Raw genomic sequence first — 26,930 nt, forward strand, 5'->3', positions numbered from 1 at the left:
AGCCCCCCTTCAGCAGCAGGGTCCCTTCAAGTTGTTAGCATTGACAAAACATTAAAGAAGCAAAGACCACCAACTGGTAAGTACTGGCTATGGTTCACATAGTAGGAAACCAAGAGGAGGAATCAACTAAAGTTTGGAACAACAAGAGACCCGAGTCTGTGCACAAAAACTAAAGTCTAAGAGAGCTTTTCTGCGAGCAGTGATAAACAAGAGTGTGGTCATAAAAATACAGCCATTCAGTTTAAGTCTGTCTTCATTGGCTTTCAGGGCTTACAGAATGTGACTATAAAAACAAATTGCTTGATAATTTGACACACATAAAAATGAGTAATATTCTTTTCAGTGTGCTGACATTACTCAAAACTTTTTTGAGAACTCCTCAATTGGAATTGCCTTAGGACCTTGCAACATAATGGAGTATTCTCAAAAGTAGTAATTCTTTTATTTTGGAGAATGGGCTCAATTTGTAAAGGAAGCCCATAGTCACTTACAGCCAAATTTGGTGAATAAGGTTGATTATCTAATTTAATAATATTGCTCTGGTTTAAAATAAAACATGCTTCTAAAGAAAGGAATCTCAGCTTATCTTCCCTACACGTATGCATATTTTGATTTGGCTACTTCCCCATTTGTTGCGTTTCATGATTGACATAAACTTTTCTCCTCTGTCTTAATTATATGCTATATCTGGTTCTTCAGAGTTAGCTTCAAAATCCTTCAAACTTTCCCAGCCCCCATACAAACATTTCTCCCAATTCTTGGAACCTAACACCTTGAAGCATTTAAGTTCCTTGCTTTTGATATGATTTCTTAAAAATATAACATACTTTATCTGATTATATAAGAAATACATGTTTATTGCAGGAAACCTTGAAATTCAGAGACTCACAAGGATGGAAAGAAAACTCATTTGTAATTTTACCATTCAAAGAATGAGTATCCGATTTCAGTGTACGATCTTTCAATCTTATATACTTCTTTCTGTCTCTCACACACACATCTATCTCCTTCCTACCTTCTTTCCTTCCTTCCTTTTTCCTTCCTTCCTTCCTTCCTTCCTTCCTTCCTTCCTTCCTTCCTTCCTCTCTCTCTCTTTCTCTCTATACACTGCTTACAGTGTTTTCTTCTTACTACACTATGATGTTATTTCCTTTTTAGCACTTCAGTCTGACCATCTTTTACTTTGAGGTGCAGCTGAATGTATTATTGATGAGAATGGGCAATCCAATTGAAGACATTTGGAATGATTCACCAGTGTGGCCTCTGACATTGAAAATGAAAGCAGAAGGATAATTCTATTTTGACTTTGGATTATGGTTCAGTTTCTTGCCCTGTGGCAGAGAACTCCCAATAGAAATAAACCCTTTGCCTCAGAAATGGCTGTTTACTAAGTGACTTGTAAAATCACATATCATCTGTTCTCTTTAACAATTTATGGCTGGGTGGGAACAGTACTGAAATTTCCATCATGATGCTGCTTGCAACCCTGCTTGGGAGCAGATGGTAAGTATTTACTGTGAATGACCTTTTTTTTTCTTTAATTTTTACCACATAGAATACTTCCCTGCAGCAGTGCCATATGTTGCACACAAAACGCAGTGGTTACTGGGTTATTATTTACAACGAAGCTGGAAGGCATATACATTTCATGGACTATAAGTAGGTATTTGTCTGAATTACTGACTTGATGTTATATTCCAAACAAGTCCATTACTAGGTTATGACATCATAACCTCATACATACATGGCCAGTCTTAATAGATTCTGTTAGACTTTTTCTGCCAAAATAAAAAATAATCCCTGCTTTCATGAAGGAAGCTGTCACAGAAACAGTGCCTTAAGAAAACAGACTCGTTAATTAATCCTGAAATTCTAAATTATGATGTGGACCTCCATGGGGGAATATTGGAATATGACATTTTTATTGAGAAACTTTGCTAAAGATCAGAAACAAAAACAAAAACAAAAAATAAAAGGCCAAAGCACTATAATTAGGAAGCTGTTATCTTATGATGGGAATTTAGCCTTGCATCATTAAGAAAGGATATGAAGAAAGATCATCTGTTCCATTTTAGTCAAGTTCAAGAAACCTGTATCGAGTCTTAATCTGTGTCAAGTATTGCCCTAGGGATACAAAGATGAATAACGCAGAGTTCCTATTTGGGGTCGGAGTGCTTATGAATAGAAAGACTCCAGTGCAGTGAGTACCAGGAAAGAAGGTGTTATAGGAGCACAGCGAACCTCTTAGTCACACTGAAGAGCTGAAACAAGGTCGGGGCAAGTGAGCCTTTCTGGAGAAGATGATACTATGAAGGGAGAAGAGGGTGTAGCCAGGTGAAGAAAGAGAAGTGGGAACATCAACCAAGGCATATATTCCCAGTTTGTAGAGAAGGATAAAGATTGCAAAAATGTTGATGCTACATCAACAGGAAGGATAAATGACAAATCTTCACATTACATACTTTACTTAATTATTGTAACCCCAAATTAAACCAAACCGAACAAAAAATAAAAAGAAACAATAAAACAGGGCTAAAATAGCAATAGAAAGAAAAATGTAAAAATTAATGAGTCTGAAAAAAGTTAATAAGTCTGGGTTGTGTTTCTATATGTTATGTGATAAGTAATAATTGTTAAGCACAATCCAGACCATGATGTTTGATTTTTGAATCAAACAAACTATGAATGGATGAGTGAATAAGTGAATGAATGAAGGTCAGTAAGATGAGATTGTTGACTAAATGAAGAGTTTTGCATTTGAATGTAAAAATAGTCAAGAAAGTAAATTAATAATACTATATTCACAATTACCACTTAATAAGAGTAATAATTGTTGTTAAGCCATCTAGATAATTCATCTTTACAATGCAAACTTGTAAATTTTCCAAATGTTCTTCTTCCTACTATCTACCATTAGTCTTTACTCATGACTGGCGTTTCTCTGTGAGATTTCCATAGACTATGTCTAAAAGAATGTAAAGAAAAAGTTCAGTCCATAATAGAAGACATATTCTGTGAAATTTGAATTTATTTGGATGGGGATATTTTCCATCCTTTAAAATAACACAGGATAAGAAAGAAGATTTAGGAATTTAAAGCATAATATTTAATATTTATAGGTATGACTATGGTTTTTCCCTCATTTTTATTCTTTATACCCTGTGTATCACCATATTCCATGATAATAATGAGATTGGGGCATGAACATGTACATGTTAAAAGAAAAATTTGGGGTGCCTGGGTGGCTCAGTCCGTTAAGTGTTTGACTCTTGATTTCAGCTCAGGTCATATGATCTCAGGGTCATGACACTGAGCCCCGCATTAGGCTCTGCACTAGGCATGGAGCCTGCTTAAGATTCTCTGTCTCCCTCTCCCTCTGCCCCTCCCCTCCTTCTTGTGCATGCGCACTTTCTCTCTCTCTACAAAAAAAGAGGGCGCCTGGGTGGCTCAGTTGGTTAAGCATCTGCCTTTGGCTCAGGTCATGATCCCAGAGCCCTGGGATTGAGTCCCATGTTGGGCTCCCTACTCCGTTGGGGTCCCTGTTCCGCGGGGAGTCTACTTCTCTGCCCCTCCCCTGGTGCATGCACTCTCTCTTTCAAATAAATAAATAAAATCTTTAAAAAAAAAGTCTTAGTCTCACTTTGACAGATTAAAATAAACTATATAGCCAAATAAAAGTGTATTTAAAGATGCAAATGATACTTTCATGTAACTGTAACTGTTTATGCAATTTTGCCCCGGGAATTTCTCATTTAAATCTATAGCTAGAGTTTAAAGATAGGCAAATAGATGGAGAGACAGATAGATGTTAAAAAAAAAAAAACTGATGTAAAGAAAATATTTTCATGTAAACAAAATCATGTTAACTACTGGTAATGTTTGGGAAAGAAAATGTTCTTCTTAAGGTATTCCTTCAGTTTTCTTTTTGTAGGCATCTTCTAAATGATTCACGCTCTCTATAACTTCTTGCTGCCATGTTCCCAATTATGTCAGCATAGTTTTGGCTCACAGGAAAAAAAAAAAAGAAAGAAAAAAGGGGGGAGGGAAGAGCTAAGATCATTGAGTTCTTCCTATGTGCTACTCACTGACTTCTTTATTCATAAAATCTCACCTAATCCTACCCATCCAACTTGAGACAGGTATTAGCCTTATACAGAGGACAGTGGAGATAAGGAGAATGAGGACACTGATGCACAAAAAAGGGGGTCACTTGCATATACTGTTAATGGCAGAACCAAGGTTTTAGTCCAGGCAGTCTCAATTTTCAGCTCAGGCTCATAACCACTGTGCTCTTCACTGCACTCCCCAAATGACATGATATTAACTAGAATTTAATGTGGTTGAAACAAAAAGATCATCGGTTAACAAGCAATGCTCCAGCACAAGCTCACTTCTTGCTGTCTCTGACCACACTGAATGACGGTTCCTTAGGTTTAATATTCAGTAGATGATATCTGGCTGCTTTAATATCTTTTTTTGCATTTTGTACCTTCTATGTGAATGTAAACCATTTAGACCAAGTAATAAAGAATAACGTAAAGATGTATCTGCATAGCCCTAGATTTGATTCACCTTGCCTGCTCACATTTTTTTTCATTGTGCTTAAATAACTTCAATACTTAGGTCTTGTTACTTGCAGTTGAATGGAAGTGTTAATTCATGTCAGAATAAACTTATTCTGTCAAGAAGATAACTACACTTATAAATAGACCACACCAAATCTGAATTTTTCACTCCAATACAATGTTATCATGCAGATAGGCACAGTTTAAACTTCCTTTGTGAATCTATTTCTCAGTCTATGCATTAAGGCAGACAATATTTTCAATGTCATCTGAATATAAAATTATATAAAACTGTAAAAATATAGCTAAAAGTTCTGCTATAAAAATAATGCCACTGTTAAACATAATGCAATTAATAACTGTAACAAATCTCAAGTGAGTTGCTTGCAGTGTGGGTGTTGTGGTATTTCTTGGTGAAAAACTGTAATTTCCTCCTTCTGTGGCATTTTTTTTTTTTAAAGATTTTATTTGACAGAGAGAGACAGCGAGAGAGGGAACACAAGCAGGGGGAGTGGGAGAGTGAGAAGTAGGCTTCCCGCAGAGTAGGGAGCCCGATGCGGGGCTCGATCCCAGGACCCCGGGATCATGACCCGAGCTGAAGGCAGACGCTTAACGACTGAGCCACCCAGGCACCCCCCTCCTGTGGCATTTTTAATATAATTTCTTCTGTTTCCAAATGAAGGGAATGGTTCATCTTTGAGACAATGAATTTTGGACTAGGTTGGACTAGGAGCTAATCCTCTTTGGTTCCCCCAAACCAAAAATGACTTATACAGCGTATGAAGTTTTTTTCTATTTCCATGTGGATAATACTTTTCAGAAAAAAATATTTTGAAATTGCTCTTAAATATGTTTAATCATGGTATATAGTTCAAAATTAGTGCCTTTTCCTTTCTGTATTATTGGTTAATAAAATATATCCTACTTCCCTTTTTTCCTTTCCTATGTATACCATTTCTATAATTGTTTGATGTTTGTGATCTATCTTGAAAACGTGCTCTCTTGACAAACATTTTTTGATTTAGCCTAGAATATGTGTGTCTAAATTTTAGCTTATAAACCATTCTCTAGTCTTTTTTTATTTGAACCTTTGTTTAAAAAATAATTTTTCCTCATTATTTACCATGGAAGGTCTGGTGTTCAAAGCTCTCCATGATTTAACTCAAACATATCTATCTGACCATCTAGTCTACCACACCCCTTGCTGTATCCTTCACTCTAACTAAACTTGACCATTTGCCTAAACTTTGACCTTGCTTTGGGTTTGGGTTCCTGCTGTCCCCATTGCCTAAAATGGTTTTTCCAGACACTGTTACTTGCCCCAGTCATGCCCATTGTTCAAGATTCATCTTAAATGTTACTTCCTACAATAACCATTCTCTCTAGCCAGAAGTAATATTTTCCTTCTCTGAATTTCATAGTCTCGTAATATTATAGTGATAATAATGGCTAATAGTTGTAGAATACTTACTATCAGTCACTGTTCTAAGCAATTTGCATGTAGTAACAGATTTAATCCTCACAGTAACTCTATGAAGTAGGTATTACTTGGTATTATAATGGTATTATCATCATTATATGGATGAAAAAACTGAGGCACAGAGAGGTAAGGTAGTAGATACAGGATTTGAACCCAGGCCTCTGGCTCCAGAGTTCTTGTTCCTAGCCATTATGGTCCTTTGTACACTTCCCTATAGTATTTATGACATTCTCTTTCACACATTTTATTGTGCATATTTTCTCACGTCTGCTTAACTATAGGATAGCTTCCTGTTTCAAGAGTCAATGATTCCATTTTTCTTGGCTTAATTTTGCTGGCTCAAGCAAACCTTACTGGATACTTGAATCACACTATTTCACTCCTCTCCCTGCAGCTGCTTTTCCTGCCCCAATCCTGGAGCTCAGTTTTACTGCTGAGCTTTAGCTAGTTGGAAAAGCCTACATTTTGTACATATGCTAGTGCTTTTTCCCGAAAAGTTAGTAACACATTTCCTCAAGAGGACTCCATCAATTTTCTATTGAAGAAAATAGAATCAGTAATATAAACAGCCTCTGTTTACTGAATGCTTGTTTTGTGTCAGTCATTAGCTATTTTTCAGATACCTTATTGAGCCACAGCAATGTGGTGAGGTAGTTTTAACTATCTCCATTTTACCAATGAGGCTCAGAAAGGTCAAGGAATTTCTTAAGGTCATATGAGTAATGATAGAACCCATCTCCTACTTAGGTCTGTCTACCTCCTAAGCACCTAAACACTAGGCTTTGGGGCCTCTCCTAGTATTATTATACAGATAGTATTTGGCGAGTAAGTAGATACAGTTAATTCTGCCCAATGGTTCAACTAGCTGAAACCTCTACCCTCATGCCACAGGGTTGAGAAGTTTTCCTTTACCATGCCTCACTCTTTTTGTTACACTGCTGTTGTGGCTATGTTCTAAGCTACATAGTGACTGATGAGAAGACTTCCCAATGTGATAGGTCATTGGTCCTCAACTAGGGGAGATTTTGCACCCTCCATAACAGGGGGACATACGGCAATATCCAGAGACATTTTTATTTGTCACAGTTGAAGGTGGGGAGGCCAGGGATGCCATTAAACATCCTATAATACATAAGACAGCCCCCACAACAAAGATTTGTCCAGCCCAAAATGTCAGTAGTGTGGACACTGAGAAACCCTGTGTGAAGCTGAAATTAGACTGCAAAATTAAACATACTAGAGGTGGTGCTATGAAGTAGAGGGGACTGGGAAAAATAATATGATAAAGAAAGAGGGATCCTGCTTGGGCTGGGATGATAATATGACACAAACTGAAGAGCTTGATGAACTTAACTCTGTATGTGAGATTAAATGACAATAACAGCAACAACAACGGGAAAAAAACAAAGAAAATTGAAATCTGAAATAATTACCGATCCTCTGGGAACCTTATTAGCTTACTGCAGAACAATTAAGTTTTCTCTAAAAAGGGAGCTGAGAAAATGGGCAAAAGAATAGCCATGCCCTGGGATGTAGTACCCATGCATAATCTGGGAACACTCTTTCTCCCTGTGGTCAGCTACAGAGCACCCCCCTCCTCCAGTTTATGATCACCAATTCTTCGTCCTTAGAGTAAATAAATTAGTGCCTTCTGTATTGGTTCTTGGTTCTTAAAATTGAGTTTCCTACTTTCCACTGGATATAAAGTCACACAACAGACCAAGTCAGAAAATGTATCCTAAAAGGCTCACAGCCAGTATCTCAACTTGATATTCAAGAAAGAGGGTCTTTCTACTAGCTATATTTCATGACAAAGACTATGTATAAGAAGTATAATTACAACTAGTACTGTATTACAATAATGTAAAAAACAAATGACAGTTTGTGTTGATATTCTCTGTGACCACCCTTGTGTAAACTTCCCAGAAGAAAAGTCATGAATATACATATTTTTAAAAACTTACAATATATGGTAGGCATAATGATGTCACTTTCCATCTCACTGACAGGGTTCTTCACCAGGCAACTGTAATTCCCAATATCTTCTTTGGTCACTGGAGCAATATGAAGGGTATTGTTTTGCAGAGAAAAGGAGGTGGTGGAGCTGGTGTGGACAGGCCTTTCATTTTTTAGCCACTGGTAAACCAGCCGGGTGCCCCCTTCCACAAGGCATGTCAGGGTCATGTTCCCCACATACTCCACAGCTCCAGAGGAAGGCTGAGTCTGTACAACTGGTTTTGTGACAGGATCTGCAATATCAAAAGAGATAGAAATGGTTTTTGCCACCACGGAATTATAATACAGGTCTGTGTGGTCTTTCAAACGTCAAATCCTGGGGAAATGATTCTAAAATTTTACATTTTTGTAGATGTACACAGTTCAGAAAATAAAGAAGAGAATAAAAAATAATCAATGGAAAATGCAAAATGATAAAAATATAAAAAATATCATTTATAGCAGAGATAACCAAAATTCTAGAATGTACTTTTCAAGGATTTTCTAATGAAAACCTTTACTTTATAGATAATGCAGTTAGTGTAGAGAACACCAACTTCCTTATTTCCTGTTCATTGTGCCTTTTCCCACATCATAAAGGTCCTCAACTAGGCCTCTCACAGGCCAAGTTTACATGGCATTCCCCTCTCTTGATTTGTTCTAATGTCCCAAGAATAGCTGCTTGGGGTAGATGAACCTAAATTTTTATCCACCATCTGTAAAATATAAAGCTCATATATATTACACTTGTGGAATATTGAGGGAAAGTTTTAGAGAATCACATTTTCAGCACTTACTTTTCTGTCTAGGTAAGTGAACTAATTATATGTTTTAATTGCTGTGCAATTGCAACATTATGTTAGCCACTTTACAAACCAAAGCCTACATTTCAACACTGATTCAATTTGAAAACAGGATAAAATGTGTTATTGTGATTACATCCCATTAGAGATATAAAAGACAAATCCAACAGTAATTCCCGTTGGAATTTCAAGCAATAGGAAAATAGTTATATCTCATGAATCTGGTACATGATGCTATTTGTCAAATGAAGAAATCTCCAAGAATGAGTAAATATTTCCTCCCTGAGTTTTAACTGTAGAATTATTGGGTAAGGGTTGAAATTATATAAGTATCCACAAATATTTTCAGCAAACTTCATTAATCTTTGACGTTCTCAGTTCTGTTTGATAAAGGACAGTGACTTGACCAGAGTTACACAGCAGTCAGTGACAAAATGAAGAGGGCTTTATATCTGGCAATGTTTCTCTCCTGCATTTTGGAGACATATATGTTTAATAATTTCCTTCTATGCATCATCACAGGACACACAGAGAGTGAGATGATAGATAAGTGAGAAATGATTGGCTCAGATATTTAGATTTCAATTTCCTATCAGGCTTTAAATTGGGGTTGATGCATCTCTGAAGGTAAATTCCTCTTGACTCATGCACTCATTTTCCTACATGGAAAAATGTGCATTGGGGAATAAACAGACCCAGTCCTTCAACCCAGGGAATATAGGAGAAAATGAAAAATAAGAAAAAAGGAAACTGAAATAATCTGCAGGGGACCTAAGTAGTTCTGAAGCCTTCAGTTTTTCTTAAGATGGGTACAATCAACTTGTTCGTTCAATTTAATCTTTTAGAGTCCCTGGCAAGAACAAAGGATGTAGAATAGCTTTTGTTTACATTATTATGATTTAAAAAGAAAAAATGAGTTGTGTACATTTATTACACAGGAAAAGCTTATGTTTCAAATATCTGTGTGGAAACAGATGTGGTATGGGAAAGAAGTAATGTCAAAGGTCTTTTATGGGGAGAACCAATCAGAATAGGCTGTGATCATATACCTGCCTTAAAGAGTGTGACTCACATGTGGAAGTTTCCCAGGAAGATATTTTACATAGGCCCTAAGCCCTATTAAGACTTTTTAGTTGCATTTTGCCAAACAGACCCAATTTTCCTAGATATTAAAATGTAATGAATATTCCATTAAGTTTTGGGGAGAGATAGGATACTACCCAGGAGAATTTCATGAACATTTTCTCCTTTTCTCTTTTCACAGTTGCTCTATAGGCATCTGCTTCCATATCCTCTGCCTTTGCTTCCCTCAGCTTTTCTGGTCTCCACTCATTTACTCCACACACACTTACTGAGTGCCTACTAAAGGCCAGCATCGGCTTTTAGGAACTGAGGACAAAGCAGCAAACAATACAAAGTCCCTGCTCCCATGGACCTCATATTCTAGGTGTGGGAGGGAAAAAATAATCAAATAAAAATATATAATATATCCAGGTGGAAATAAGTGCTGTGAAAAGAATAAAACAGAACTCAAGATAGATAGTAACTCTCTCTATATATTTGTTTGGGGGAATCTCTCTCTCTCTTTCTTTCTCTCTCTGTTTGGGGGAATGAGGCTATACTTTATAACGTGGTCAGGAAAACCTTCACAGATAAAGTGACATTCTGGCTGAGACCTAAAGGAAATAGGGCAGGGAACCATGCTATTATCTAGGAGAAAAGCAGTCTAGGTAGACTGAATAGCAAGTACAAAGGCCCTGAGGTATAAGTGTGTTTGGCCTATTCTAGGAAAAGCTAGGAGGCCAGTGTGGTCACAACAGAGTGAGTGAGGGGTGAGGAAGGTAGGAAATGGGGTCAGAGAGATGCTGGGTATGCTGGGAGGGATCATGTGGGGCCTTGTAGGACATTTTTAGTACTCTGGCTCTTATCTTAAGTGAGATAGAAAGCCATGGGAGGGTTTAAAGCTGCAGGAGGTGGGAGTAGAAGCAGGAGACCGGGTAGCAGGCTATTAGGGATAGTCCAGTTCAGAGCTGGTGGTGGCGTTGAGAGAGGAGGTAGAGGGGGTGGTAAGAAGTGACTAAACACTATTTTGAAGGTAAAGCTGACTGATAACTTGTGGACTGGATGTGGGGTGTGAGAGAAAGAGGGGGTCAATGGTGATGGCAAAGTTTTGGCTTGAGCAACTGATGGAATGGAGTTGGTATTTACTAAAATGAAGAAAATTTTAAGTAATAACCTGTTAAATAATCAGGTTTAAGGGGAAAATCAGAAGTTGGGGTTTGGACATAGTATATTTAAGGCATGCTACTTATATACCTCAATAAGGAAAATAAAGGTCTGAAATTTAGCTGACTCCATAATCCCTCAGAGGACATATCCAGCAACTTCTATTGTTCCTTAAGTACAGTCCTTGAGCAAGTCTCATCCTCTCCCAAACAGTGTATCAAAATAAAAGCCTTCATGTGACAAAAACAGGGCTCTTCCCAGGGTGTGTTCTGATACTGAGAAAAAAAATTCCTCCATCTTACTGTATCAGCAACTTTATCCTTGATAGTTTCCAGGCAAACAAATTAAGTTCTGCTTATTGCTTGATTACCTTTCGTTGGCCACTATGCATGTACTTTACATGCATGTCTTATTTAATATTCAGAAAACTTTGTGAGATATATAATGGAATTTGTGCCATGAAACACTGAGGGTTTTTTTTTTTTAAGATTTTATTTATTTGACAGAGAGAGAAAGAGAGAGCACAGACAGGGGAAGCAGCAGAGGGAGAGGGAGAAGCAGGCTCCCCAGTGAGCAGGGAGCCCAACTTGGGGCTTGATCCTGGGACTCCAGGATCATGACCTGAGCTGAAGGCATATGCTTAACCAACTGAGCCACCCAGGCGCCCCGAAACACTGAGGTTTTGAGGGTTAATTAACCTGCCCAAAGTTGCATAGCCAGGACCTAAAGCCCAGGTAGTCTAATCTCCTGAGCTGTTACTAACTGCCATGCTCCCTGCGGCCCAGGTCACTTATAGTGGACTCACCATCAACGGTCACTTGTATCTTCTGACTAGCTGATAGAGTTCCATTTCCCTGAATGTTGACCTTCACGATGTAATTGCCTTCATCAGTGAACTGCAATGGGTTGATGAGCAGAGACGCATTGGGCGGCATCATGGTGAACTTGTGTTGGTATTCCAAGTCAGGAACCACAGACTTGTTCACGGAGCCCAGTAAGTATTTGGGCATCGTGTGGGGTCTCTCAAACAGCCATATGATCTGGATGTCTGATGCCACAGTGTGGAATCCATAGTGCACAGGGAGGTAGAGGGCCTGGCCCCTGATGCCATGAACAGTGTGTGAGGGCACTGTCACTTTCAGCCCCGAGCAAGTGCCTGCTACAAAGGAAAGGAAAGTTGTAATGACCCTGAACCACATTTCACAATCTAAGGGGCAATACAGAGAGAACCTGATCGGGTAATAATGCTTACAAAGGAGAGAGGCTTCTAGGTACTGAGCATTCTAGTACCTGCAGAGGTAAATATTTGTCTCTTAAACCTGCTGCATTTAAAAAACTCCACCCAAAGACTATGTTGATTGAATGGCTTCTTTAAAGGCAAGATGAAAAGGAAAAGCAGAAGTTATTATCTATGGCTGTTAAAGAATAATGGGAAAAAGAGAACTGGGAAAGATTGTTAATTCTAAAGTCCAATGAAACCCGGAAAAATTATGAAATTGTGTTTGAATCATATCATATCCTAATTAAACTCTGTGATTTGAGAAACACTGAGGAGCTACTTCCTCCTCAGAATCTCTCTCCAAAGTCTTCTGCAATGGCTTACTAGACCATTATTGGAAGTTTTCCTCTTTAGCCAAAGGCTTGTCACATGGACAAGTGTGGTAGTAAAAGATATTGTGAGAAAGGCTGGTGGTGCTAATAGGATTTGATGACACATTGGGGTGAAATACAAGAAACAAAGAGGAGTCAAGAATGATTCTAAGGTTGCTGACCTGATCAAATGGAAGAATGGTTGTCATTTATTAATGGGCAACTAATAAATTAACCATGGGGAAGACTGGGGAGAAGAGATTTTTGTGGGGCAGATTAGGAGTCAGTTTTGGACATGTTCATTTGAGATACCCATATGACATCCATGGGGCAATACTGAAAGGATATACTGGGCATGAAAGCATGATTAATGTGGGTTTAAGACAGAATGAGAGCCTGGAGGGCCTTGGGCCAGGGAGCTCTGCCCAACGCATGGTCCTGGCTCCCAGCCTCCTGCCTGCCTGTGTTGTTTGGACCCATGCACTCACTGCTATGTCTGCAGGTTTCTTCCTATTTTCTGGCACCTGGAGATTTCCATACCTTTACCTTGAGCCATGATACATATTTTAAGTTTTTATTTAGCACTTCTATGTATTTGCAATTAAGAAGAGACTCCTCCTTAGTTCAGACTACCATGTTGCTTGAATCCTAATTAAAAACTATTTGCTTTGGCATCATTTTAAAAAGGAGCAAGATACTACCGACAGCATATGAACATTTGAAATAGGGAGAGAATGGGAGGAATTTAAATGTGAAGTATTTTAAACATTGAGGGAAAAAAGAAAGAATGGAAACTGTAGACAGTGAGTATAGACAATACTTCTGGGGAGTTCTGCTGTGAAGGGGAGCAGAAAAATGTTCTTTTCTTTCTTCTCTATTTCTTTGGATGGATGCTAAACAGTATGTTTGTAGCTACTGAAATGATCCACTAGAAAGAGAAAACTTGATGAAGCCAAATACAGATGAGTGAAGGTGGAATAAAAAAAAAAATCCTAGGTAAGAAAAAATAGAAATTTGGGCACAAATAGAGATACCTTACAATTTCAATTTTCTCATATAAAAATGTTTATTTTCCTTAATTGCTTTCCCTTTTCATCCCTACTAGAAAGAGGGTCTTTAAGCTTTATCTAAGTGATGTTATAAAAGGCCATCAATATTAGGAAAGGAAAGGTATAAAGGTCTGTTTGTGTGATGATTTCTTTGGAGAAACTGGAAGATGTAGTCTGCCACTAAGAGGAATCAAATTCTACCAACAGCAAATCTCTCTCTTACTTTCCAGGCTGGAGGTGAGAGTAAAGATTTCCATCATTTTGGTCCTCAGTTAGCTATTAGTAGAGAGTGAGACCTGGGTCTGGCAGATAAATTAGAGAAAAACTCAGGAGAAAGCAAAAAGATGAAGATCACAGGAGGTTAGAGGGAGAAGGAACTCCCAGATGTTCACCTGAAACTGACTGTATGGCCTGAGAATTAGGTGACTCTATGGGCAAAATAAGTATGTGTCTTATAGTTTCCTTGGGCTCTGTGTGTATTTGTGATGGACTCTGTAATTTTTTTTCCTGATAATGGGCTGTACCTGTACATTCATTTTAGTGATTTGGTTCATAACAAAGGAGTTACAAAGGTATGAGGATTTGCTTCTGTTTTCTTTTCTGGCAAGTGCAAGAATGTTAAATTTGTAGTTGTTCCTAGTTTGAATCATTAGAAAAAGAAGGAACTCGTGCTGGGAATTCTAAAGCAGAGATAAAATGGATTGCAGAAAAGGAGTAGTGGTTTCTGCAAGGAAATCATAAGAGAGAGAAAAAAGAAGAGAAGGTAAATCTAGGACTTAAACCCAGTAATGTCTGTGATATGTGAAACAGGGGCCAACAGAAGAGAGTAAAGTTCTTCAAGCCACAGACTGAGAAACACATTGGGCATTTGGATGAGGGACCACTAAAGGAAAAGATTCCTCTTAGCATATGTGTTATCTGCACAAAACAACATGCATCTACATGCTTTTCATTGAAATTGGGGATAGGAAGCTCTGGACAAATTCCTGGTAAGCAATAAATAAAAACTTGTTTTTTAATACTCATTATTACTAACTTAAGATACATCAAACATAATTTTCACTGTATTTATGAAGTGTGTTGCTGTCTCCTTTTATATTTCAGTGAATATGGAAGTATTTATGAGGTTTCACAGTTCACTGTTGATCTTGGACTTCCTTGTCCTACTGTCACCATTTAGTCATTAAATTCATCACTTGCAAATTGCCTTGAAATAAGAGATTTTAGGAACCTAATCTCTAAATTTGCAGAGAGATTTCTGTATTTGACACTTTGATAAAGTTAAAAACTGATGAAATGCAAGGTCTTAGTAAAGGACACACCCTTGGGATAAAATGATGATTGGCCAGTTAAGTGGCCTTAGAAAAGTCATTCTAATTCTCTGGACCTCAGTTTTCTCATGTGTGAAAGGAGGGTAATATTAGATGAGGTCTAAGTCTCTCTCTACTATGTATGTTTGTTCGTGACATCCTGAGGTGCTTTTCTCAGGGTAGCACCTACCTTACTTTCAAAGGTGAAAGGCCCATATTTAATTGAAAGGGCCCACAGAATTTTGAAGTATTGAGTCTCAGGTTTTAGTCCACTTAAGTCACAATCCCTGGATGTCCTTTAGTAAGGCGGCGACTGTGTTTTTTTACCAAGGAACCATGGGGGATGGTGGGAATCTACATCATTGCCTTGAGAATGCTCTGGAAAAAGTTTCATGGCTGTTGACTTAAAACTCGGTAGTTGCCTTTGACAGTGAGCTATAGATATAGATGGCCTGAATGCAATTCTGGCCAATCTGTTCTTGTTTGGGGAAGTCATAAGTCCTTGTTTAGGGTCTTTTTTTCCCTTTTGTTTTATTTTTTGGAAAAGGGGAAGAAATGTTTTTCATCTACTTTTTTTTTTTTTTTAGTAGTTATAGTTTAAAGATTAACTAAGATTTTAGTAGTCAGAAAATGGTTGGGAGGCACTTTACTACTATGTAGTGCTAGCATGACTAGAATAGAAATGTTGGTGATTTTTGGATCTTGAATCAGAATGTTGAATCTTAAGCATGAAAAGACTGATTGGAAAGTCTATGATTGAAGTTATGGGAAGCAAATTTTATTTAATGCAAGGTTAAATACAATACAAATATTGCAGCCCAGGAATAATGAACTACTTTAGAAGAAAATAACATTTTATATGGCACTTACAATAATTGTTTAAGTGGGGTGAACTAGTTCTTTGGGCTATTTCAGAAATTGTGTCATGTAATAATGCCTTAAATAATACATTGCTATCAACATCTCTGAATGTATTCAATGTTTATAATATCAGATCATATGAAATCATATCATTTAATTTTTTTTCAAATATATGTTCTTTTTCAAATATACGTATGACAGTGAAAGAGAGCACAGCTATTACAATAGCTCTTTCCTTAGATTGCCTATACCATTTTATCAGATAAATTATAGATAGCAAGTTATAAGAATATCAGCAAAGATTGTAATTTTCTTTATAGAGTATCTTATCTCAGCTACAAAAATTTTTTCATTTTGCAGGAAAGAACCTATTGATATGATGTAATCCTTACTTGTAGTGAACTTTGGTGAATAAACAGATGATTAGCTACCTCCTCTACATCTTAAGAACACACTCTTTTTTCACTGTTGTATTTTGCACTACAGATGTGATAAACCTATGCTCTCATACGGTACTGTATTAACTTTAAAAATTAGTTTCATTTTGAGAATTTTTTAAGCTCTCTTTTCTAGTTGTATGAGAAAACCTAAAGAACTAAAACTATTGATTTTAGGAAGTCAACCTCTGTGTGAACAAATAAACCTTAAGAAAATAAATTTTAAAAATTGATGAAATTTAATTTCCTTTTGATATTCCAAATAATTGGACTTAAATAAAAATTCAATTTTATTATTAGAGTCACTAATACCTACTTTTTAAATATAAAAAAGAAAAATTCTTAGACTTTTTGCATATAAGGCATTACATTAACTTGAAGAAATATTAATAATTAACATACAACATTATAGCAATAATCTCCCTTTTAGAGACTCCCTTAAACTGTCTAACAACAGCACTATAAACGAATGTCCAGTGTTTAGAAACACTTGAAGTCATACTGTAAAATTTATCTATATTCCAGAAACAAAAGACTCCCTAGACCAGTTTCACTGTATTGAATATAAACATCAGACTTCACAAAGTGACCTCTAGCTGTACCTTAAAATAGTTGGCATTTACTTCCCCTTTATCATGTATGATATTAGCAAGCATAACACAACTATTGTTGACTGAAAATAAACTCCTGCATCTTCAGAGAAAATAGAAACTATGAAGTTGTACTTTGAATAGCCTTTACAAACTACATTTTGGGCTTCAAAATTTTTAAGATTTTTTTTTTCAAAAAAAAAAAATCAGATATCCAATATTCTAAAAACAAAGAGATTTCCACATTACATATGATCTTTACAACACACCATCAATGGAGAAAAGTGAATTTGTGTAAGAAAGACTTAAGGGATAACCATTTTAACTACTTAGGAACATGCTATCTATTTCTATGTATTAGTAATTTTAATTTTATTTTAGTCAAATTCCTCAAATAAATTGTTTTTAAGTTCTTCTTAAAGCCAGCTTCAAAAATATTACTTATGAAATGACAGCATGCCTGTTGTTATAAAATTAAAAATAAGTGGGGGCACTGACACACAGGATACTTTCAGAGCCCAGAAAAATGCACAAAGATAAAAAGTCAGTAATGGTACTTGTTGATTTTTTCTAAAAATTTCAAAAACTAAAAATCTATATAGGCTTGAATTTGACAACGTAAAACAATCACCAACTATGGGAAACTCAGTTTTTAGAAAAGGATGAAAAAGAGAACACCTAGTGAAAAAAAAGATGACACAAAAACAGTGGGAATGTTGGAGAAAGACTCTTTAAGAATGAAGAGGAGAATGAGGAGAAAACAGTAAAGTCAAGGAAAAAAAATGTAGTAAGACTAACCATTGGACAAAGAGAAAGGCTAAAGGTATTTTGGAGAAATAATACTTTTTAACACAAATAGCTCCCTATTGTGTATACAATATTTTTTGTAACTTTGAAACCTCACCTTTTTCTACATTTTATGATAGGTAATTTAAAATGAAGCAGAGCTGACAGTTTACCACAATATTTTTAATTAAAACCATTTGCATAAATTGTTATGGGTTTCACTAAAAATGGTCACAAATTCATGGCCTATGTGAATATTTGCCAAAATAAAATGCATTGAAGACTATTAAATCTGTATGTAAACTCTGAAAAAAGAAGAAATTCATTAGGTTTTTAGAAGGTCTTAACTTTCTTAATGAGTACTGTTGACAGTAATTGCTGTTCTAAGAAAACCACAATCATCGTTTATTCAACCTCATTTCTCCTAAATGTTCCTGCTTCTTTACTGGAACAAAGTGTGCTATTGTTTAAAAGGTTCTGAGCTGTTCTTCAATTATCTGAGTGAATCTACAGCTTAAAGCAAATATTTACCTTATGCCCACAATTAAAAATACAAAACAAAACAAAACAAACAACAGCTGAAATGCAGTGTCTTACCTAAGAGAAGGAGGTATATTTTGCACTGAAAGCCCCCAACTGTGCTGCTGAAGGACTCCATGAAAGCATCCTGTCCCATGCATACAGTGCCCTGTTCCCAGTGGCAACTTGGTTCATGGACCAGCAGCTGCTGGTTTATTTGCTAGGGAAATTAGCAGTGAGGTAACAGACCCTATCCTGTCTCTTGCTTCTGTGATTTGAATACAGAATGAATGTGTATACAAAGGACACAGGGAGTGGGAACACCTGTTATATACTGTGCAAGAATACAGGCTTATGACTTTAGAACAGCTTCTTAGCGATTATCAGACTATCAGTAATTGTCAGTATATCTCATGAATCATTCTTGGTTATTAATAATCACATGAAGGAAAACATCCTTTTGGGTGACTTTATTGAAAAATAGTATGCTTTCATAATGAGAGCATATTGTGAAATTTCCTGAAAAAGGTAAGTTGGTTTCCTATCATGCAAAATTATGCCATTATTTTGAAATTAAAATTCTTTTTCTATGAAAATTGAAGTATTTCATATATCTGCTAAAACTACAAATCATCATGAAGTCACTAACATGTAAAAGTTATACCAAAGAATCAAAACAGAGCACCTGAGTATCTTTAAAAATGTATTTTTCTACGTATTATTTTCTATTATAAACATCTGGCATGGTTTTATTGAATCTATGGATTCATGTTATTTTTCAAAGCAAACCACAGGTGTGTTTCCAAGTGACAGTGAATCATGGACCATGCATAATTATAATGAAAACAGATAATATCTGAAGCCACATTTTCACAGCTGAAGCATAGAGGAAGTAAACCAATGGCCCAGAGAAGCTCTTGTCTCTACTGTGGTGTCCGGGCTACAGCTTTTCAGCCTGACCTCTTCATTGCCATGGGAGCAGGCAGTCTTAGCACTTCCACTTAATTTACTAAGTTATAAGTTAACTCCCATTTAATTTCATTTATTGCAAGAAGGTTCTAGTCTAAGGCTGCCACTATGTAAAGTATATAACAAACATATATAACATGAAGCATATAACATAAAGTATGTAATAAAATCTGCATCAAATCCAGCAAAATTCCTGCCTAAATCATTTTTAACAGTAAAGGCTCATTGAAGGAATTCAATAATGGAAAAAAGACTATTCCTTAAGTGTAAAGGTAAAAAAAAAAAAAAGGAATGATAGTTATTTTAGAATCCAAGTTTGGAAACATTTTTTGCAGTAAGGCTCCCACCTCTTTTTTTGTTTTAAAGATTTTATTTATTTATTTGACAGAGAGAGACAACACAAGCACGGGGAGTGGGAGAGGGAGAAGCAGGCTTCCCGATGAGCAGGGAGCCCGATGCGGGGCTCGATCCCAGGACCCTGAGATCATGACCCGAGCCGAAGGCAGACGCTTAACGACTGAGCCACCCAGGCGCCCCAGGCTCCCACCTCTTCCAGAAGTGCTTTTATAGGCAAAGAGAGTGAGTGACTTTTGGAAAACCTGAGGCCTCTTCAGAGGTCACTTTATAATCTCTCCATGATTCAGAAAAACAGCAAGAGCTTCCCCCCAGCTGATTACTATACCACAACTTTCTCTGTGCTATCTCTAAATCTTGGATATACATCTATTGTAGCACTTATCTCATTAACCTCAATTAATTTTCTTGCATGTTTATTTTTGCTCTGGGCAACTCAAATACAAAAACCGTTCTAATTAATTATGGATCCTTAGCACCTCACCGGTGCTTAACTAGCGTTTTTGTTAAGAAATAAACCCCAAATGCTCCTTGGCCACTGTCTTCTGATTCTCAATTGAAGTTAAGAAATGCATATAAATTTTAACATTGGTTTGCAAAAAACACAATTCAGTAATAGAGACATTCTACAGATAATGCATAGATTCCCCTCACATCTTTTAAATCAATATTAATTTCTAATTTCATTTTTAAAATAAACTCTTTCCAGGGTTTTTCAAACCCAGTGGTGGCTCATGGTGAAGCTTTCTGGGTCCTAGGCAAATTCGTGTTATACTTTAAAATGTCCATTCGTGTTACTTTAAAATGTCCTTTCTTTTATGACATAGGTGATAATGGACACTATGTAAATAAATGTAAATAAATGCCAAAATGAATCATAGTTGTGATCTTTTCATGTCATGGCAAACATGAAAAAATGACAATACCCGTACCCAAAGCCTTGGGAAAGTGCTACGTGGCACATCCACGACAAAGCGCCCTCTAGCGGCAGATGGTATGCTTAAATCTTACCTGCCAGAGTAATTTCTGAATTCAGGATGTTTACTCAGGAAGCCATACAAGGTAATGCTAAAATAGAACTTCAACTGTTGTCAGTTTTTACATGGTTGCAAAAAACGGTTTAAAGTGTTTTATTATTATATGAGAAATTTCCCACCATCAATATCTCACAGCTGACTTGTAATCTACAGGGGGTTTCTGCTCTACTATACTCTTCAGGAGCCTGTTTATTGATCATAGTTATATTTACATTTAAAGTGAAAAGGCTGACTAACTTAAGCAATCCATATCTATAGTGATTAAATTTCAAGCAATGAAAAGAGCCGCTGTGTATGGGGGGGAGTTTTTTTTTGGAGGGGGCGGGCTTTTTTGTCACTTCTCAAGTCACATTTATTATCTCATTTGTTAAGATTGGTCTTGTTTCATAAGGCAAGCAGTTGGCTACATGCATTTTAAACACCTGCACTCATTATTTATTAGTAGCATATGAATATTTTGGAATGGTTAAGAAGAATTGGAAAGGTGGTAAAATGCCAATGCCAAAGTCAATGTAGAATAGTGGGGACTAAGAACCGGGGAAAGAAAGCACTGTCTTATGTTCTAATTAGACAGATCCTAGGAAAGGTTACAGTTTACAGGTTACTGGGAAAAGCTGGCCGCTAGAGGAGGCCATCTCAATCACCTATGCCTGTGCTGGTGTTCACTCCTCTATAGTTAAATCTACAGTGCTGCCTCTGAGAAGCCTGGATCTACTGATGTGGCTGCTAAATGACTATGCAGCAGTCTTCCTTCCTGGGCTCCTCTCCAGCTCACCGCTTTACCTTCAGCAAGTGTTTTGTTTTCTGCTCAGAAAGTGTAGTTACCTCATCCTGGAGAGGCCACAACTTTGTGCTGCTTTGATATTTATTTATAGGATGATTTGAAATGTATCTTCCTAATCAAACCAGCTTTTATTTAAGTTTCCAGAGGCTCCTCCGGTTTGGGCCATCAGGAATATGCCCTTATCGTACTTTACTGCTAATGCTGCTGTCTTGAATCAGAACAACTTAAACTCTTAGCCCTGATGTTTCAATCTTCAAAAATGGGGCTGGCAGTCCTTTACTAAGGGGCTATCACCCGGCAAGCTTTCCTCAAGACTTGTTGGCAGGCCATCCAAACTTTCTGCTAGTTGCTCTGTCCTATCACTAACAGCCTTCAGGCAAATGTAAAAGTCCTAAATAAGCCTTATGTGCATATAGTTTATTTAGACAACAGCACTGATTTACATGTTTTTAATATTATGGTTACAGACTTTGAACTTGTAGAAGACTGGATTGTTCATTTATTTTTAGTTTATAAGAAATAAACTAAAACTTAGAGTATTAGGGTAAAATAAAGTTTTAATGCTTTCTTGACTTTTCAGGGTCAAATAGTTACAGAAAATATTAATTTCCCCAATTAGGCTGATAGAAAAAGACAAAATATACATGGAATAAAAAATCTTTTTTGTCACTTGTAACTTTGTGTATTGACTGTATGAAGGGGGAAATTCTGGTTTTGGATCTGGGTTCTAGTTCCAATTCAAGCTCTAATTTTAAAATGTGTGACCTTGAAACCTTAGATGGATCAATTTTCTCATTTCTAAGGAATGGATTTGAAACGCTAGAGCTGGCTGCCTGTAAGAATCACTGAAGATCTTAAACAAAGAACCGGAAAGAAAACAGTAACAATGGCATACTCCTCAGGTGCATTTGAATGGTCAGGTTTGAGACTACTGGTCTTGGATCAGCTCTAATATACGCTTTTCAACTAACTTGTAAACTGCTTGAGGACCAAAACTCTATGTTACTAATGTAAAGTGTTTAGTGTAGTGTTGCCTAGTGCCTAACAATCAAAAACTGAATTGGGTTTCATTTTATATGCTAATATAGTCAGCAGTTTCTGTTTCTTTTGATGCTTTGAGGGACTTTTCTTAAAAGATTTTATTTGTTTGTTTATTTATTTATTTTAGAGAGAGAGAGTGAGCAGAGGGAGGAGCAGAGGGGAGGGTGGGTGAGGCGGAAAGAATCTCAAGCACACTCTGCACTGATCACAGAGCCTGACACGGGCTTGACCTCATGACCCCGAGATCATAACCTGAGCCAAAACCAAGAGTCCCACGCTTAACTGACTGAGCCACCCAGGCACCCCTTCAAGGACTTTTAAATACTGATTATTTTCACATAAGAACTGCCTGGCAATAAAGACTAGAGCAGGTAAAGAATGAACTAAACTAGGATTGCCCAAAAGTGCCTGGAATTTTTTATGGGGTTAGAAATAACAGAGAAGCATATAGGTAAACATATAATTTCAAAAGCAACTGTTAAGCACAATGATAGATGTATGTACAAAGTGGTTCTGTTGGAGCAGCAAACTAGGCAGACTTGTGACTATAATTCTTCATAATTGTAAGGTGCTTTACCATTTATAAATTGGTATTCAACTACATCATCTCATTTATCCTTACAAAATCTTAGGTCAAATATTACCACCTCATTTGTAAAGATGAGACAAAGGGAAAGGCAAGACTCAGAGGTCAAATGATAGAATTTCAGAATTGGAAATAACCTCTATATAATGTCCTCTAAGCTTCAGTTATTTGCAAACTACTTTTATTATTTTTGCCATATCTTTCTACCACCCATACTATGGTTTACCTAGTATTTTTCATTAGTTTGGCACACTTTAACACTTTTTCAGTTGTCCTAGGAAATATTTCTGAACTCACAGGTTTTCTAATAAACATTAATTAAATGTAAATTTTAAAAAATTATTGGTACCATACTTCATGACTCACTCTTCAACACCATACATGAAACTCTTACTTGAAACAACATCCAAATAATCACTCCTTCAGTTTCTGTTTGTATGTTGCAGTAATCTTAGACACGTTACTTAGTTTCTCCATACCTTAGTTTCCTCATCTTTAAAATGGGGATAATTGAAAAAAATAAAAGAAAAAAATAAATTGGGGATAATTGTACAACCCCATAGGATGTTTGTGTGGATAAATGAGATAATATATGTGAAGCTTTTAGCAGAGTTCTTGACATGTAGTAAGCTCTCAATAAATGCTACCTGTTGTTAACTCTGGATTGCTTTTTTCCCCCTAGTATTCTCATAATTGGAAAGTTCTTTCTTTTCTCTTTCCTTCTTTTTAGAGATTTTGTTTTTTAAATAATCTTTTCACCCAACAGGGAACTCGAACTCACAACCCTGAGATCAAGAGTCGCATGCTTGACTGAGCCAGCCAGGCGCCCCTGGACAGTTCTTTCTTAAATCAAACGCCTAACACCTCTCCTATTACTTTCCTCAATTTAACTAAACTGCTAAGAGTTGAAATGAGAACTTTAAAGTGTATAAATGTATACTTATTATTGTTATATTTTCTATCTCGACTTGCCTTAGATCAGATGCGGTTTTATTTTTTTGCAGTGGATGTCAAGACTGAGGAAGAACAGCCCTAACCTTGGACAGCTGCCTATTGCACCACACCTTTCCTCAGGCCAAAGCCCAGAACCAGCTGCAGAGTCCCAGGTTCTCAGATCACTTCTGGGAAAGTGCCTTTCCTTGAGATCCTGTCACGTCAGTCTCACGTCCTCCCACCCCGCCTCTCTGGACCAGGTTGGGTTTCCTCCACTACACTGTGAGGGGGAAATCACGTCAGTCCGGTTTATATACGGTCTTCTCAGGGCTTGCTCCTGTCGTTCAATGCCTGGTCAGCTATGAGTTAGGTTTTCGCCTTACCGAAGCGGGGTGACCAAGAGCAAGTACCTCCGTAAAGACGGGCGGTCGCCGTGGTCACTCAGAGCAACAAGCTTTGCTGGCTTAACTGAAGCGTCCGCTATTTTGCTTCCTGGGAAATGTAGTACCTGAGCTGTCCTCGTCTCTTCATTGCCGGTGTCCGCGGCGGCCGGAAGACTACAATGCCCAGCATGCTCAGCGCGGGAAAGGATGACCCGGGTCAGCAGCTCCACGTGACTAGTCACTATGGCTTCTCTGTGCCCGGGCCAGCTGTCTGGTGGTTCGGCGTGATTTATTAGTTCTTTGCGGCAAGGTACCACTCTTACGATTCCGACATGCAAAAAATCAAATCTCTTATGACCCGACAGGTAAGTAGCGGAGGCTGAAGCGAAGGCCTCCTCCGTCTCTGCTGGTAGAGGAGCCTAGATGTTCTGTCTCTGGGCTGGGGCGGGCGGAGCAATAAGATTTGCTGGCTTAACTGAAGGTATGGCTGGTGGCAGGTATCAGGGGCACTGGGAAGCCGGGGCACACCCTGGAAAACTTACCTGAGCCACCGTGATCTGAGCCCTGCTCAGGCGGGTAGCGGCGTCCCAGAAATATTCCTTTAGATAAGGTCAATGAGCGAGTTTCAATGAGGGCTATCTTTGTCTCCTCTCCTTTTTGCCATCGTTCCAGTGACAGCCCCAGCTACGCTGCAGGGCTCCCTTTATCTAGGCTGTGTGTCGTCTTTGAGCAGGTGGCCGGGGTAGGGAGGTGAGGTCTGTGCAATAGAGATGACTGGAAAGCGTGAAAAAAACGGATGAGTTGAAGACAGAATTGGTAGCTTTATGACTTTGGGCAAGTTCACAAACCTTGTAGCTTAAATTTCCAGATGTGAAAATGAGAATAATAATTATTTTTGTTAATCTTATTTTATAGTTCTCTTATGAGAGTCACCAATAATTTAATGTATGTGAAAAGATACTTAAAAAATCGTTGTTATGGCAAAATAATGGCCTTTTATTTTTTGCTGCAATGACAATTCATGAATAAAAACTTTGGCTTTTTTTTTTTTTTTTAATTCCATCTCATAAATGTTAGGGACTTCCTAATAATGTCTCAGCTTCCTTCAAGGAAGAAGTGGCAGAATTTCCTTTTACACACTTACTGGTTATGATTTGGTTTTAAATACCTTTATTTATTCAACTCTAATATTTCACCAGAATTGGCCATTCATCATTATCTTTATATGAAAGAAGTATAATTTAGAATTTTAAATCAGAGAATTTTGAGGACTTTGGAGAATATGGAGGATAATCATTCAGTGAAAGGTTCATTTGTGAGTTTTGTTGTTGATTAGAAGGAGATTACAAATTCCAAATTAAACTCTTATTTGAGAGATAATCTGAATAGGTTACAAATGGTAAATATCTTGTGAAGAATACGTGAATCCTACATGATTATTTTACTCCTTTTAAATTATATTGTTAATGTCATGAAAATAAAATTTAAAAGTTCTTTGAATAATAAAAGATTTAAGTAAGTGGCGATCCCTCACATTTGTTGAGTACTGGTGTTATGGTTCATACCACTTGTTACTTGAGGATGTTTGGGTCCTGCTCCATCCTGCTGGAGCCATGTGATCTTGAGGAAGTCACCAAACTTTTTAGAGCATTTGTTTCCACATCTTTAAAATATAAATAGTAACATGTAACTCATGGGGTCAGCCTGGTGGTGATGTTCATATGATATGATGAAGATAAAGAGATAAAGGAGTTAACACATCTCCTGGGTCTTACCAAGGAAGTGCTTGATCACAGAGGTCTCCTAAATGTAGTGCAACTGTGAAAATGGTGATTCTTCAGCCTCCATCGGTTGCTTATTGGACTTGAGCAGGTCAAATCAGTGCTTAGTTGGTATAGAAAAAAACTAAAGAACACATACAAAAAGCTGGAACTATACTGTGTAAAAAGTGAGGTAAAATTAGGAGTTTTACATAGATTTTTAAAAAGATTTTCTTTATTTATTTTAGAGTGAGCTCTCGAATGGGGGGCAGGGTGGAGGAAGAGGGAGAGAATCTCAAGCAGACTCCATGCTGAATGCAGAGCCTGATGTGGGGCTTGATCTCATGATCCCAAGATCATGACCTGAGCCGAAACCAAGAGTTGGACACTTAACTGACTGAGCTACCCAGGCGCCCCTACACAGATTTTAAAAGTCATCCTCATTATGTTTGTTTATGGCTTGACTTCCACATGTTTAATCATTACTAATACACGTTTCATGAATCTTTGAGGTATGAAAGTAGGCTGCCGCCTGGAGTTACATTGGAGATTTTTATCTAGTACTGTTTATTATTGGGTTAAATTTAGTAGTATTACAAATAAATATACACAAAGATGTTTCTTTTTTGTAAGGCTAAAGAATATGCTGATAATATCATTAAGGTGGAGAGACAAGAAAGGTCTATGAAACTTAGGTTTTTTGGTATTTCAGCTCTGCAAGGATCTTGGTGTGGAAAAGAGTGGGAGGATGGGCTTTGTAGGCACTCTTTATTTAGATGAGGTCTGTTGTTCAGCTTTCTCTATTATGTTGGCCCTCTGTTCCTTCAGTTCATTCAACAAATGTTTACAGAGCACTATGTGCCAGGCACTAT

The 26,930-nt window shown here is 37.3% G+C and overlaps 2 protein-coding genes across 7 annotated transcripts in view; one reads left to right on the forward strand and one right to left on the reverse strand.

The window, feature by feature from the left end:
• HEPACAM2 (HEPACAM family member 2) overlaps positions 1–24,373 on the reverse strand; it is a 47,842-nt gene extending 23,469 nt beyond the window's left edge. For 2 of the 6 annotated variants that reach the window (XM_021689722.1, XM_021689721.1), the window contains exons 1-2: positions 11,875–12,268; positions 8,010–8,294 (exon numbers count right to left, since the gene is read on the reverse strand). In XM_021689722.1, coding sequence (XP_021545397.1) covers positions 8,010–8,294; positions 11,875–12,268 — 679 coding nt within the window. Of the gene's footprint in view, positions 1–8,009; positions 8,295–11,874; positions 12,269–18,289; positions 18,369–24,298 lie in introns of those variants that run through there. The other 4 variants (XM_021689725.1, XM_021689726.1, XM_021689724.1 and 1 more) reach the window with 4 other exon arrangements.
• A 161-nt stretch (positions 24,374–24,534) lies between these two features.
• The window catches only part of VPS50 (VPS50 subunit of EARP/GARPII complex), a 132,808-nt gene continuing 130,412 nt past the window's right edge, over positions 24,535–26,930 (forward strand). The window contains exon 1 of the mRNA XM_021689524.1: positions 24,535–24,663. Within this exon, the coding sequence (XP_021545199.1) occupies positions 24,631–24,663 (33 nt within the window). The 5' untranslated portion in view covers positions 24,535–24,630. The remainder of the gene's footprint in view (positions 24,664–26,930) is intronic.

Source organism: Neomonachus schauinslandi, chromosome 12 (assembly GCF_002201575.2).
Source record: "Neomonachus schauinslandi chromosome 12, ASM220157v2, whole genome shotgun sequence".
NCBI classification, from domain to species: Eukaryota; Metazoa; Chordata; class Mammalia; order Carnivora; family Phocidae; genus Neomonachus; species Neomonachus schauinslandi.